The sequence below is a fragment of the Dama dama genome, chromosome 5 (assembly GCF_033118175.1).
Source record: "Dama dama isolate Ldn47 chromosome 5, ASM3311817v1, whole genome shotgun sequence".
Taxonomy (NCBI): Eukaryota; Metazoa; Chordata; class Mammalia; order Artiodactyla; family Cervidae; genus Dama; species Dama dama.
The window spans coordinates 112,266,868-112,280,600 of NC_083685.1; the positions used below are offsets into that span (position 1 = coordinate 112,266,868).

Here is a 13,733-nt window from a genome sequence, read left to right on the forward strand (position 1 = left end):
GAAGCCACTGCAACGAGAAGCCCACACACCACAATGAAGCGCTGTCCACACTTGCCGCAACTAGAGAAAGCCCATGCAAAGCCATGATGCCCCAGTTCAAAATAAACAAATAAATGATGGTATAATCATACATGAACTTCTTTCATTTTATTTTTGTGTCATCCATGAATGCATTAAATAACAAGATCTCGAGGGGGCCTAACAACTTATTCACAGGTAGTAAAGATTATAAACAATATTTTGTAACATCTGCATCAGCTGTGATGTGATCTAAAAATAGCTGTGATTTTTAGCTGTGTCACAGAGTCACAGGTACTGCTCAATACTAGTGAAGTGTGATGCCTACAGTTACAATGGAAGGGAAGGCTAAATTTTAATTAGAGGTGAGTGAAAAATCAAAATATAATTCATTCCATTTAAGTTCATGGTCTATTCTATCCATAAACCCCTTGGAAGTGATCTGTGATCCCCATATTAAACTTGCTGTTTCAAACACCCTGCCCATCTCCTTATCTTCCACATGTCTTAATTTTATGTTTCCTCAAATATTCCTCAAATGTATTCCTCAAATACAGTGCCAACTATGTAGAAGGGTAACTAACTTTTGCCAGGAGATGCAGGAGACATGGGTTTAATCCCTGGGTCAGGGAAGATCCTCTGGAGGAGGAAATGGCAAGCCATTCCTCCAGTATTCTTGCCCAGGAAATCCCATGGACACAGGAGCCTGGCAGGCTACAGTCCATGGGATCACAAAGAGTTGGACATAACTGAGTGACTGAGAATACACATACAACCTTTTGCAATCTAGCTTTTACTCCCAGGGTTACTATGCTCACCGAAGTCACTAGTAATCCCCCACACTAGAAAGACCCTTTTCTATCTCCATGTTACTCCATCTTCCTACAGCCTCAGATGTCAAATCATCTCCACCTTAGAACATTCTCTTTCCTAGATTTCTACAGTGTCCTTCTCTGTGGCTATGCCTCCGTTGTTGCTTAATCGCTAAGTTGTGTCCAAATCTTTTGCGACCCCATGGACAGTAGCCCGCCAAGTTCCTCTATCCGTGGGATTTCCCAGGCAAGAATACTGGAGTGGGTTGCCTCCAGCTGCAAGAACAAACTATAAGGAACTATCCCACATTTCAAGAGATCCAGATACAAGGCAGCTCCGGGACTGATTAATTTGATGGCTCAGCAGCAGCATCAGGGATCCAGGTGCTTTCCCTCTTTCTGCTCTACCATCTTTAGCATGATGGCTTATCCTCAAGATGCTGCTGCTGCTAAGTCGCTTCAGTCATGTCCGACTCTGTGCGACCCCATAGATGGCAGCCCTCCAGGCTCCCCCATCCCTGGGATTCTCCAGGCAAGAATACTGGAGTGGGTTGCCATTTCCTTCTCCAATGCATGAAAGTGAAAAGTGAAAGTGAAGTCGCTCAGTCATGTCGGACTCTTAGCGACCCCATGGACTGCAGCCTACCAGGCTCCTCTGTCCATGGGATTTTCAAGGCAAGAGTACTGGAGTGGGGTGCCATTGCCTTCTCCGATCCTCAAGATGCTCTCTGCACAATTAAAAGATGACTGTAGTAGTCCCAGGTGCCAACATGCAACTGAAGAAGTGTAAATTTTCTTTCATTTTTTTACAATGTCTCGTGGCTTGCAGGATCTTAGTTCCCCAATTAAGGGGGTTGGATGCAAGCCTCTGCAGTGAAAGTGCCAAATCCTAACCACTGGACCACCAGGGAATTCCCTCTTCCTATCTACTTTTATCCAGCGAGGAGATCTTCCCCAGAAGCCCCCAGAAGGCTTTCCTTACATTTCATGGACCTGAATTGCATCGCATATCCTTTCCTAAATCAGTTGCTGGCAAGGAAATTGTGAGAACCATAGTTGGCTTGGATTAATCAGGATTTACTGCTGCTTGGAGGAGGGGTGGAATGCAGAACAAAATCAGGGCTCTGCCAGGAACAAGGAGGGCAGGCAATCAAACCTCACTGATAGGCTCTAATTTTTCTTCTGCCTTTTTGTTTGCTCTTTCATTTTTTCTTTGCAATAAAATCTTCCTACCCTTTAGGTGTTATATTCTATTGGGTTCTATTCCAGTCCTCTTCCAGTCCAGGACCATCCCACACCATGCATCGTCCCTGAGTGATTCTATTCAGGCTTATGGCTTCCACTGCCACTTGGATACAGCCAACTCTCCACCTAGACCCTGCTTCTTCTCTCTGGGCCTCTGTATTCTCTGTTGCCTGCCAGCCCCCGACTTCCATCTGGATATTCCCCAGGCTTCTCAAACCTGGGGCTTCTCAACCTGGGCAAACATGCTCCTCTTGAACTCCCACGTCTCAATACATGGCCCTACCTTCACCCAATGTCCCAAGATTGAAATCTGTCTGCTCAGACTCTTCGCCCTCCCTTAATTCCATGACACATTCAGCCATCTTGAATTGCTGTGGATTCTTTCCACTCTATCTCTAGAATCTGTCGCTTGGGCAGGGCCCTTCTCATTTCAGGCCTGGCTAGAAAGCTTGCCTGTTGCTCCATTCAAGCATGCCCATCTCACTGATATCAGAGGGATCTTTCCTTTTTTATATTTTTTAAGGTTTTTTTTTTTTTTAATGTGGACCATTTTTAAGTCTTTACTGAATTTGTTACAATATTGCTTCTGTTTTATCTTTTGTTTTTTTGGCTGACAGGCACCATGGGATCTTAACTCCAAACCAGGGATTGAACCCACACTCTGCGCTGGAAGGCAAAGTCTTAACCACTGGATTGCCAGGGAAGTTCCTTTTTTCTTTTTTCCTTTTTTCTTTTTAAAAAAATATTAAAAAAAATTATTTGGCTGTGTCAGGTCTAAAGTTTCGGCAAGGATCTTTAATTAGGGCAACAAACTCTTAGTTTTGTGCATGTGGGATCTAGTTCCCTGACCAGGGATCAAACCTGGGACCCCTGTGTTGGGAGCAAGGACCCACTGGAACCACCAGGGAAGTCCCCCATCCATTTTTTTCTGAGCTTGTGTTTTCTTCCTACTGATTTGTATCCACTCTCTTTCCCTCACCCCCATTTTCTCCACCTGCCTAGTTCCTACTAGACATTCAAGACAGGCCAGGGACGACCTCCTCCAAAAGTGAAAGTCGCTCAGTCGTGTCTGACTCGTTGTGACCCCATGGACAATACAGTCCATGGAATTCTCCAGGCCAGAACACTGGAGGCGGTAGCCTTTCCCTTCTCCAGGGGATCCTTCCCAACCCAGGGATGGAAGGTCTCCTGCATTGCAGGTGGATTCTTTACCAGCTGGGCCACAAGGGAAGCTCTAGAATACTGGAGTAAGTAGCCTATCCCTTCTCCAGCAGATCTTCCCAACTCAGGAATTGAACCAGAGTCTCCTGCATTGCAGTGATTCTTTACCAACTGAGCTATCAGGGAAGCCCTGCTCCAAAAAGTCTTCCCCAATTCTCTGGCCTCTCCCTGCCCCTACCCCAAGTTAAGCCAGCTCTATACTCTCTACACACCAACCTTGCTGTATATTTATCTCCTCTGCAAGTTCATGAACACCTCTATTCCCCTCTCATATTAGTGTGCTATGTGTAATGTAGGTGCATAATAAAAGAATAAGCAAATAATAGGCAAATAGGATTACTTTCAGGTTTATTTTCTTTTTCCTATTCCTTAAGAAAACAACACAGAACAAAATAGCCAGTTTTGTTCTATTTCACAACCAAAATATGAATTTAGTAAAACTCCTTTCACATAAAGAGCTTCGGCTCTCTGGTTTCATTGTTTAACCTTTTTCCTTGGCATCATTTTGAAAGTTAAACTCCCTGCGGTCACAGTACCCCAGTCTCAAGACCCTGAGACACACCCTCATTTTCACACCACTGTCTCATTACTTCACAAGATACCTGTATTCCTGGCCTACCATAGGCCAGGCATTCAGAAAAGCCCAGAAACAAAGGTGCCTCCCAAATAATGTCTTTTTAAAAAATATTTACTTATTTTTACTTATTTGGATTTATTTGGCTGTGCTGGGTCTTTGTTGCACCATGCAGAATCTTTGATCTTCGTTAAAGCATGCGGGATCATTCAATTTCGGAATCTTTTTAGTTGTGGCACGTGAACTCTAGTTCCCTGACCAGGGATCAAACTTAGGCTCCTGCATTGGGAATGAGGAGTCTTAGCCACTCAACCACGAGGGAACTTCTCAAAATAATGTCTTATTGGGAATTCCCTGGGGGTCCAGTGGTTAAGACTCTACGCTTTCACTGCTGAGGCTAAGGGTTCAATCCCTGGTCAGGGAACTAAGATCCGGCAAGGCACAAGATGCAGCCACAAAACAAATTAAAGTTTTATTCAATCTGTAATGTTCAGTAAAGGCTTAGGACATTTAACAAACTTGTTAGTTGACAAATGCTACATGTACTATCAGATGCAAACCAAAGCCTCAGACAAAGGAAGGCCAAATCCCACTACATTATCATAACCTGAATCAGAGATCATAGAGCCAAACAAATTAAACTCAGCACTCAATAATCAAGCTGTGGGTAATGACCTCCAGGTCCTATGAGATGGACCATGAACCTGGGCCTTCTGTTCAACCTCAACAGAAGTCTGCTCTGAAACTGAATCTGTAGGATCATCACAAAGTAATTAGGCTTTAAGTTTTTTCACATTTACTTAAAACAATCAGTCATTTAGTTTTTACCCCGAATAAGATCTTTCATCTCTAGCAGCAGCCAAACTATATTTTAATTCCAATTGCATCTTGTGATATAACAGCAGCTAATATTTGCTGAGTGTTGACTATGAGTCAGGCACTGTGCTAAGTGCTCAGGCATCATCTTATTTAACCCCGACAGACAGGTCAGTTCTCAGCAGAAATGGAAAGCACACCCTGCTAATAACTGGGAGGATTTTTGTTCAGCTCAGCTAATGTACACAAGCACCTCAGTTTCCAACCCATTTCTGCAGAGGAGGAGGAGTCTCAACCGTGTCAGAGATGGCTTCTTAGAGAAAACTTAACACTGCAACTTCTCCAACTCCGAGAAATTCACATGTTCTAACCTGTTTGCCTATAAATTGAGATTTCAAGTTTTCCTGCTTCTGGGAGAAGGAGGAGCAAGGCACTATTGTTAATTAAGAAAAGGTGGAAATTAAATTCCCACGTTTCACAAGTGTTCCTAAAGGGCTTACAGCTTATTATTTTAAAGGAAGCAAACAGCCATTCCAAGCTCAAAAGGAGGGGAGGCTTGGCAAGTTTACTATCACCTCCGAAGCCGTCCCCTTCACCTGGGCGGATTCTGAGAGGGGCCTGGCAAAGCCTCTGAAGACAGGCAGCCCTAAGGAGAGGTCCGTCGGGGGAGGGGAGATTCAAGGCTAACGGAGGCGCTCCGACCTCACCCTCAAAACTTCAAAGGAAGCAGCCAGATCCTCCCAGAAGAGGCCGGCCGGCTTGCGGATTCTCTGGGAGGGCGCTCGAACTCTTCCGACGGCAGGGCGGGAGCTAGAGGGAGCAGGCGAGGAGGCCCGGTACGGTTAGGGGAGGGAAACTGAGCCCTGGAGAGGACAGGCGTGGGGCAAGCCAGCGCCTTCTAAAGACCAGAAGATTCTTGGCGGCCGGGGCTGGAAGGCGGCCGAGTTCTCCTTTAAAAAAAAGAGAGAGAGAGAGGAAACAAAACCTAAAAAAAAAAAAAAAAAAAAAAAAAATCCTCGTCTGAGCATGACTCTTGGCCGTGGTGCTCTCATCAGAGTCTCTGCAGCGGCTCCCAGAAAAAGCTCGCCAGACGGGGACAGACCCACAGCCCAATCGAGCGGAAGAGCGGCCAGAAGCCAGCCCACATCGGAGCCCGGGCTTGGAATGTTGGGGGTGGGGGAGAGGCCGGACTGCACCGACTCTACAATAATTGGTTCGGAGACAATTGGCCATCCATATGGAAAAGATAAAGTAGATCCCTATCTTACAGCAGGCCTCCAAATAAGTTCCAGATGCACTAAAGACCTACAAGAAACAAGCAAAACTACTTTTGGGCTTTGGGATGAAAACAGCGAAGGACAACTTTAAGATAGTGGGAGAAGAGGCAGATCCTTTAAGAAGGAATAAAACGTGCAAATCATAACCGAAGAGATGGGTAACTTTGTCTACATTAAAATGAAAATCGTCTCTGAGGCAAAAGACATCATATACAAAGGGTAAAGACAAACCACAGACCCATAATATTTGCAACCCATAAAACCAAGAAAAAAATTCGTAGAATATCTTGAATTAAGAGAAACAGCCCAATAGAAAAAAAAAAAAAAAAAGGGCAAAGGAAATGAACAGGCAATTCCCAGGGATCAGTAACAAGAGAAAATTGAATCAGCTTTGATTGTGATCCTAACTGGAAGTTACAGCTATGAGTTACCTGGAACTGACAAAAATGAAGATCTGATAACCCAAGTGTGGAACTGAGTATAGGGAAATGAAAATGCTATTGCTGGTTAAAAGTATAAGTTGGTAACAACCATCTAGGAAAAAATATGCCAAACCTGGTAAAGTTGAAGATGCACAAGCTCTTGGTAAAGATATTTTTCTTCACATTCACAAGTGGATAACTCCTGTAGGCATTTGATGTAACAGCAAATAAGTGGAAACAATCAAATCACCCCTGTGTGGAAATAGAATAAACTGTTTTTATCCATTCAATGAAATACTATGAAGCAGTTAAAAGGAACGAAATGAATCTACACGTCTCAACATAGCTAAATCACTAAAGCTAAAGTAGGGTGAAAATAGCAAGATACAAAAGGATATTACACTCTGATACCATTTATGTAAAATTTCAAAATAAAAAATATATAATAAAAATTCAAAATCATGCTTGCATGTTTAAAACTTTTTGAAATTTAAAATAAAATAGAAACTACAATGAGATACCACCTCACATTCATTAAGATGGCTTTTTTTTTTTTTTTTTTTTTAAGTAACAAGTGTTGATACAGATGTGGAGAAACTGGAACTCATGTGTGTTGCTGTGGGAATGTGAAATGGTGCAGCCACTGTGAGAAATAGTATGGAAAGTCCTCAAATAAAGGAAACACAATCCTGCCATGATTTAGCAATTCTGCTTCTGGGCATATACCCAGAAGAACTGAAAGTAGGCACTCAAACAAGATATTCAGACACCCATGTTCATTAGCAGCATTAAGTAGAAGCATGCCAATGTCCATTGACAGATGGATTGATAAACACAAAACGTGGTATATGCATACAATGGAATATTATATAGCCTTAACGAGGAATAAAATTATGATATATGTTTCAACATGGAGTAACCTTGAGAACATTACCTAAGTGAAACAAGCCAGACACAAAAGGACAAATACTGTGTTATCCCACTTGTATGAGGCACTTAGTCAAATTCACTGAGACAGAAAGCAGAATGGTAATAAGGGCGGGGTTACTGTTCAACAGGTAGGAGCTTGGGAAGGTGCCAAGGTTCTGGAGGTGACTGCTGGAGACCGTTACAGAACAATATGTATGTACTTAACTTCACAAAATTGTAATAAAAAATGGTTAAAATGGTAAAAATTGTTAGATACATATAATTTAAAAACAGAAATTTAAAAGAAGAAAATTAGCTTGAATTCAGCCCCTCTACCTAGCAGAGCAGGCAGAGCCGCTCACCTACCTATAAAGCAGAGCGCCGGTGATTCCAGACACCTGGACGTCCCCTCCCTCACTTCCCTTCCCCCACACCCGGTCACTTCCCCGCTGCCCGGCGCGTCTCACTGCGCAGGCGCAGAGCTGGGGCGGGTGGGCAGGAGGGGGCGTGGCCTCACTCCGCGCTTGTGCGGAATTCCAGCTGCAACTGCTGTGGGGGAAAATGATGCCCAGGTTGGGCTCCCGGGCCGCCGGCCGAGAGGAGGCCCGCACTGCACACGCGCAGACCGAGCATCCGCGTCAAAAGCAGAAGAGAGCGCGCGCTCCCCACGTCCTGCGCGCCCAGCTGCCAGGCATTTGTCCCTGCCGTGACTCCCGCCGGGCCTGGCCAGGCTGGCGCGGCCTCATCTGAAGAGCGATGCCCCGGGAGATCATCACCCTGCAGCTGGGCCAGTGCGGCAACCAGAGTGAGCGAACGAGAGCCGGGCCCAGCTAGTCTCCGGTTCTGCCCCTTCGGGTCCCACCCGAGTGCTTGGCATCCTCCAGCACCACCACCCCACCCCCGCCCCGCTTCCCTTCCATAAACCCCCTGCCCTACTGCGCATGATGAACCAGGTCTCAGACACCCAGAACGAGAGACATGTCTCTAACCCTGAGCTGTCACGGCTCCCAGACCCGGGCGTCTTGGGCCCACCCTTGAATGTGTGAGACTGTCTGAGCCTCACCCTGGGCTCCCGAGAGCCCTCTGCTAGAGGGCTTTAGCAGACCCAGGCGTCTCTCCCCATCCCTCAGTTGGGTTCGAGTTCTGGAAACAGCTGTGTGCCGAGCATGGTATCAGCCCCGAGGGAATCGTGGAGGAGTTCGCCACCGAGGGCACTGATCGCAAGGACGTCTTTTTCTACCAGGTGCTGCCAGCGACTTAGCCAGGGTTGGCAATGGCCCAGGAGGCCTGAAGGGAAGGGTTTGGGTACTGGGAAACCCACTGGGCAGAGAAGCCAGGGCAGCTGGTTTGAAGGAGGAGGGCAGGCAGGAGCCGGAGTTGGGAGGACTGGAGGACTGGGCAGGCCCTAGCTGATTGGGCCCATCCTGGACTCCTCTTGACAGGCCGATGATGAGCACTACATCCCGAGGGCAGTGCTACTGGACCTGGAGCCCAGGGTGATCCACTCCATCCTCAACTCCCCCTATGCCAAGCTCTACAACCCAGAGAACATATACTTGTCAGAGCATGGAGGAGGAGCTGGCAACAACTGGGCCAGCGGATTCTCCCAGGTATCCAGGTGGCCATCCCAGAGACTCTTGATGTTCCCTTCCTGGGGTAAGGCAAGCACAAGCAGTCTGGTGATTAGACCATACTGACAGTAAGAGACAAGGGACTACCCTGATAAGAGGGACAGACACAGAGAAGTTTATGCAAAGTAGCATTTCTGGGGTGAGGGCCACAGTTGGGGCTCTGCTTGAGGCATCAGCAGTGTCCCAAGGTAGAGTTACTGGTGCTGAAAAGAAATGCTCTCCAGAAACATCATCCTCACGTCTCTATAGATGTCTCTGCCTTCCTCATGTCTCTATACAGGGTGAGAAAATCCATGAAGACATCTTTGACATCATAGACCGAGAAGCAGATGGAAGTGACAGCCTAGAGGTGAGGTTCTGCCCCTTTAGGGGAGAGGAGCGAGGAAGCTGAAAAGTGCTGGGGAAAGTCAAGAGGTAGCCTCCCTGGTGGCTCAGGATAACCAATCAGCCTGCAATGCAGGAGACCTGGGTTCAAATCCCTGGGTCGTGAAGATCCCTGCAGAAAGGAATGGCAACCCACTCCAGTATTGTTGCCTGGAAAATTCCATGGACAGAGGATCCTGATGGGCTACTGTCCATGGGGTCACAAAGAGTCTGATCAGATGTGTGATGGGGCAATTCAATTCATAACTCTTTCATTGAGTATAAGATGTGAGATGGTGAAGTAAATAAGGTACAGTCTGTGTCCTCAAGAAGATCCTAATCTGGATGGCATCAGCTCCTTCCTTCTCAAGGAGCCTCACACTGGATGGATATACAGGAAGCCCTGAGACTTGAGCGGGTTGGGAGTGGGCCATGAGACAAGCCTGAAGCCTCTCCCCCAGATCCCTGGAGACTGCCTCTCCATTCCTCCCCCTGCAGGGCTTTGTGCTGTGTCATTCCATCGCTGGGGGGACCGGTTCTGGCCTGGGCTCCTACCTCTTGGAGCGATTGAATGACAGGTAAGCCTGTGTTTGGGAAGAGGGCATTAGCTCTGTTTCCCTGGGTAATGTCTTTTCTTTTGTCACTTTTTTCTTTTGGACTGAAAGCCCTATTCCTACCGCCCTTCACTTATAAGGAGGAACAGAGCCTGGCCTCCCAGGGAACATCTTGGAAGCAATAACTCTCAGGAAACAGGGAGTCTGCATAGGTGGGGGAGAGGACCTAGGAGGGAGGGAGGTTTGATGCTTCAGGTTTATCTTTTTTGGCTTCTGGGAGATACATTGCTCATATTGCCCCAGCCTCCTCCACTCAGGGCAGAGGCTGTGGAGGCTGCTAAAAGAAGGCCTGCAGCATTCTGAGCAAGTCAGTTCTGCCCTCACTCCTTTTGTTTAAGACCTTGGTGGCACTTGGAAAGGATTGGCCCCCGTTATCCCTGGAGAAGACAGAGGCAGTGATGAGAGTCCTTGCAATTCACTCTGCTACCTTCCTGTTTCCCTCTTCCTCACCCCCAGGTACCCCAAGAAGCTGGTACAGACATACTCAGTGTTTCCCAATCAGGACGAGATGAGCGATGTGGTGGTCCAGCCCTACAACTCACTGCTCACACTCAAGAGGCTGACCCAGAACGCCGACTGTGTGGTGAGCATGGGAGGAGGAAGTGGGGCCTTTGGCCTACCTCCCCAAACCAGTGAGACACCTACACTCTGCCCTTCCCAAGCCCTTGCCCAGAGAACAGGCAACCAACAAAGCCATACCTGGTGGCCCAAAGTATGAAATAAGAACCTGACCCCAAGCTTCTCATAGTTCCTTTAGGTAGCAGGACTCTCAACAAAGTGAGTAACACCCCCCTCCCACATGTCTCCACTTAGCCTATTTAATACCTACTCATGTTTCCACTCTCAGCCTAATGGTTACTTTCTTAGCAAAACCTTCCCTGACCACCCAGACAAGGTCAAATTCCTTTGTGCTTATTTCAGGCATAGCTATACTTTTCTGTTGTTTTATATTCAATGCCACTCTCCCTTCTCTAGACCAGGGGTCCCCAACCTCTGGGATCTAATGCCTGATGATCTGAGGTGAAGCTGATGTAATAATAATAGAAATACAGTGCACAATAAATGTAATGCACTTGAATCATCCTGAAACCCCACTCCTACCCCAGTCCATGGAAAAATCGTCTTCCATGAAACTGGTAAAGTTGGGGACCGCTGCTCTAGACTATAGACCTGGTGAGGGGGAAGACCATGCCTGTTTTACTCTCTATGGTTTCTCCAGAGCCAGGTACCATGCATGGCACATGTTGGACAGTCAAATATTTCTCTAATGCACTGGATGGTAGAAAAGTGTCTCTTGATGCCCCAGAGACAGTACTTGCCCTTTAAATGAACATACCTGCTTCCTAGTTTTGGAGTGTAGAGGGGGACTAAGCTAATAACCTATTTCTCTGCCCCCTTTCTCCTCAAAAAGGTGCTGTGACCCTCTTCTGTCCCCCCAGGTGGTGCTGGACAACACAGCCCTGAACCGGATCGCCACAGACCGCCTGCACATCCAGAATCCCTCCTTCTCCCAGATCAACCAGCTGGTGAGCCCCCCACTCCTGGACTCCCTCCTTCCCGAAGCACCATCTAGGGAAGGGAGGCCCCCAGGACAAGGCCCGTGACCCGGCACCCTGTCCCCAGGTGTCCACCATCATGTCAGCCAGCACCACCACCCTGCGCTACCCCGGCTACATGAACAACGACCTCATCGGCCTCATCGCCTCGCTCATCCCCACGCCACGGCTCCATTTCCTCATGACGGGTTACACCCCCCTCACCACGGACCAGTCGGTAAGAGCAGCCCTTGGGCCCAGCAGGCCCTGACCAGCCTTTCCCTTCTCTCGGCTGCACCCGCAGGCCCTGCTTGCTGGCTGACTCGCTCTCCTCTCCCCCTGCCTGTGGCGCCCTGCAGGGCTGGGGCTGTACGGGGTCTGCTGATCCTCCTGCACAAGGACATGAGTTAGCTGAGCTCTGGGGGACTGAGATCTCTGATCCCTCAGTGAGGACCTGAATCTAAGGACACTCCCCAGAGAGACCAGGCTGCCCCGCGTCTGATGGGGCTGTGCGTCATCTCATGCTCTCTGTCCATGCGTCTCTTGACTGTACTGAGTACCGGGCTGCCCTGTGGCCCCTCTACCCTCAGGTGGCCAGCGTGAGAAAGACCACGGTCCTGGATGTCATGAGGCGACTGCTGCAGCCCAAGAACGTGATGGTGTCCACAGGTCGGGATCGCCAGACCAACCACTGCTACATCGCCATCCTCAACATCATCCAGGGGGAGGTGGACCCCACCCAGGTGGGTGAGGCCCCTTCGTTCTACCTCCGGAGCCCACAGGGGTAGAGGAGGGGCTACCACCACCATCCCTGTGCCCACCCCAGGTCCACAAGAGCTTGCAGAGGATCCGGGAACGGAAACTGGCCAACTTCATCCCCTGGGGCCCCGCCAGCATCCAGGTAGCCCTGTCTAGGAAGTCGCCCTACCTGCCTTCTGCCCACAGGGTCAGTGGGCTCATGATGGCCAACCACACCAGCATCTCCTCGGTGAGCCTGGCTGCCTGCTCTGCTTTAGCCCCTCTTTTCCACCGTCATCATTCTCCACCAGATCCAGCCCACCCCCCTGTCTCCCCCTGGCTCCCATCCTGGAGACTTTTATCTCTTTCAGCTCTTTGAAAGTTCCTGCCAGCAGTATGACAAGCTGCGGAAGCGGGAGGCCTTCCTGGAACAGTTCCGGAAGGAGGACATCTTTAAGGAGAACTTTGACGAGCTGGACAGGTCCAGGGAGGTTGTGCAGGAGCTGATTGATGAGTACCATGCAGCCACTCGACCAGACTACATCTCCTGGGGCACCCAGGAGCAGTGAGTCCTCCCTACTGCACTCTCTGGACAGTAAGCACCGCCCCATCATACTTGGTTCCTCTGGTCCAAATTCCCCTCACCAACAAGGTTCTAGATTCTTCTCCAACCCAAGAGTGGGCCTTGCTTCTTCCTTTTGATGACATCACCCTTGATATGCTTATTTAGCTCTAATAAAGTAATAAAGCTTAGTTGTGAATATAGTCAGGCCTTGGTCTGTGAATAACTGTCAGGCCTTGGTAGGTGAATATGGGGGACAATGAAAGGATCTCCGTGGTGCCTCACAGTTCCCAGGCATGTATTGGTAGGGTAGGCTTTACCTGCTCTAGTCTTACCAGGTGGTCCCGATCTGTGTCCATTGTTTCCATGAGCATCCCTGCCTAGAACCAGGCTGTTTTACTGGAGCCAGTCCTACTCTCAAGACTACAGAGTGTTACTGATGTCTGCTGTCTCCTCTGTGCCTAAGGTCCTGCCCGAGGGTGGAGATACATTGCTCATATTGCCCCAGCCTCCTCCACTCAGGGCAGAGTCTGTGGAGGCTGCTAAAAGAAGGCCTGCAGCATTCTGAGCAAGTCAAGAAAGCCAAGACTCTGGATTCCCAGGCCCAAGGCATTTAGATCCTCAGGAGTTAACCCAATTCAGCTCGATCTGATAAAGCAGTTAACAGCTCAGGAGTAAAGTTGAGCCCATCCCGATCAATTCATTGTCTGCCAGAGAAGTTCTTGGGTCTGATCCTGCTCCAGGCTTCTTCTGTTCCAGGCCCAAAGCAGTAGGCATATTAAAGATGGTCCCAACTAAGACCCAGAAGCTGGACACCAGGGTAGGACTGGGTAGTGCCAGTCCTGGTGACTCACTGCCCTCGGGCCTCAGGGACGCCAAGAGGCCACCCCCATGCCACTCAATGGAAGAAGGATGAGTAATTGCCAGCTTCCAAAACTGCCCTCTTGTCTGCCCTCCCCACCACCCTAGGGCAGCATACTGGCTACGAGGAGGTTA

At 48.5% G+C, this 13,733-nt stretch overlaps 1 protein-coding gene and 1 long non-coding RNA gene across 3 annotated transcripts in view; one reads left to right on the forward strand and one right to left on the reverse strand.

The window, feature by feature from the left end:
• Nucleotides 1-7,711, reverse strand: part of LOC133057509 (uncharacterized) — a 43,728-nt gene extending 36,017 nt beyond the window's left edge. The window contains exons 1-2 of the long non-coding RNA XR_009693041.1: nt 7,661-7,711; nt 6,519-6,637 (exon numbers count right to left, since the gene is read on the reverse strand). This is a non-coding gene — a long non-coding RNA (uncharacterized LOC133057509). The remainder of the gene's footprint in view (nt 1-6,518; nt 6,638-7,660) is intronic.
• Nucleotides 7,712-7,811: 100 nt separating this feature from the next.
• On the forward strand, nt 7,812-12,940 carry LOC133057511 (tubulin gamma-2 chain). 2 transcript variants are annotated; one of them, XM_061144075.1, is made up of 11 exons: nt 7,812-8,099; nt 8,425-8,537; nt 8,737-8,904; nt 9,206-9,274; nt 9,787-9,866; nt 10,359-10,485; nt 11,342-11,428; nt 11,526-11,675; nt 12,028-12,180; nt 12,264-12,425; nt 12,547-12,940. In XM_061144075.1, the coding sequence occupies exons 1-11, from the start codon at nt 8,051-8,053 to the stop codon at nt 12,742-12,744; spliced, it is 1,356 nt and encodes a 451-aa protein (XP_061000058.1). In that variant the 5' UTR covers nt 7,812-8,050; the 3' UTR covers nt 12,745-12,940. The 2 variants fall into 2 exon arrangements, with proteins under 2 accessions (XP_061000058.1, XP_061000059.1); XM_061144076.1 differs by lacking the exon at nt 8,737-8,904.
• Nucleotides 12,941-13,733: the final 793 nt, after the last annotated feature.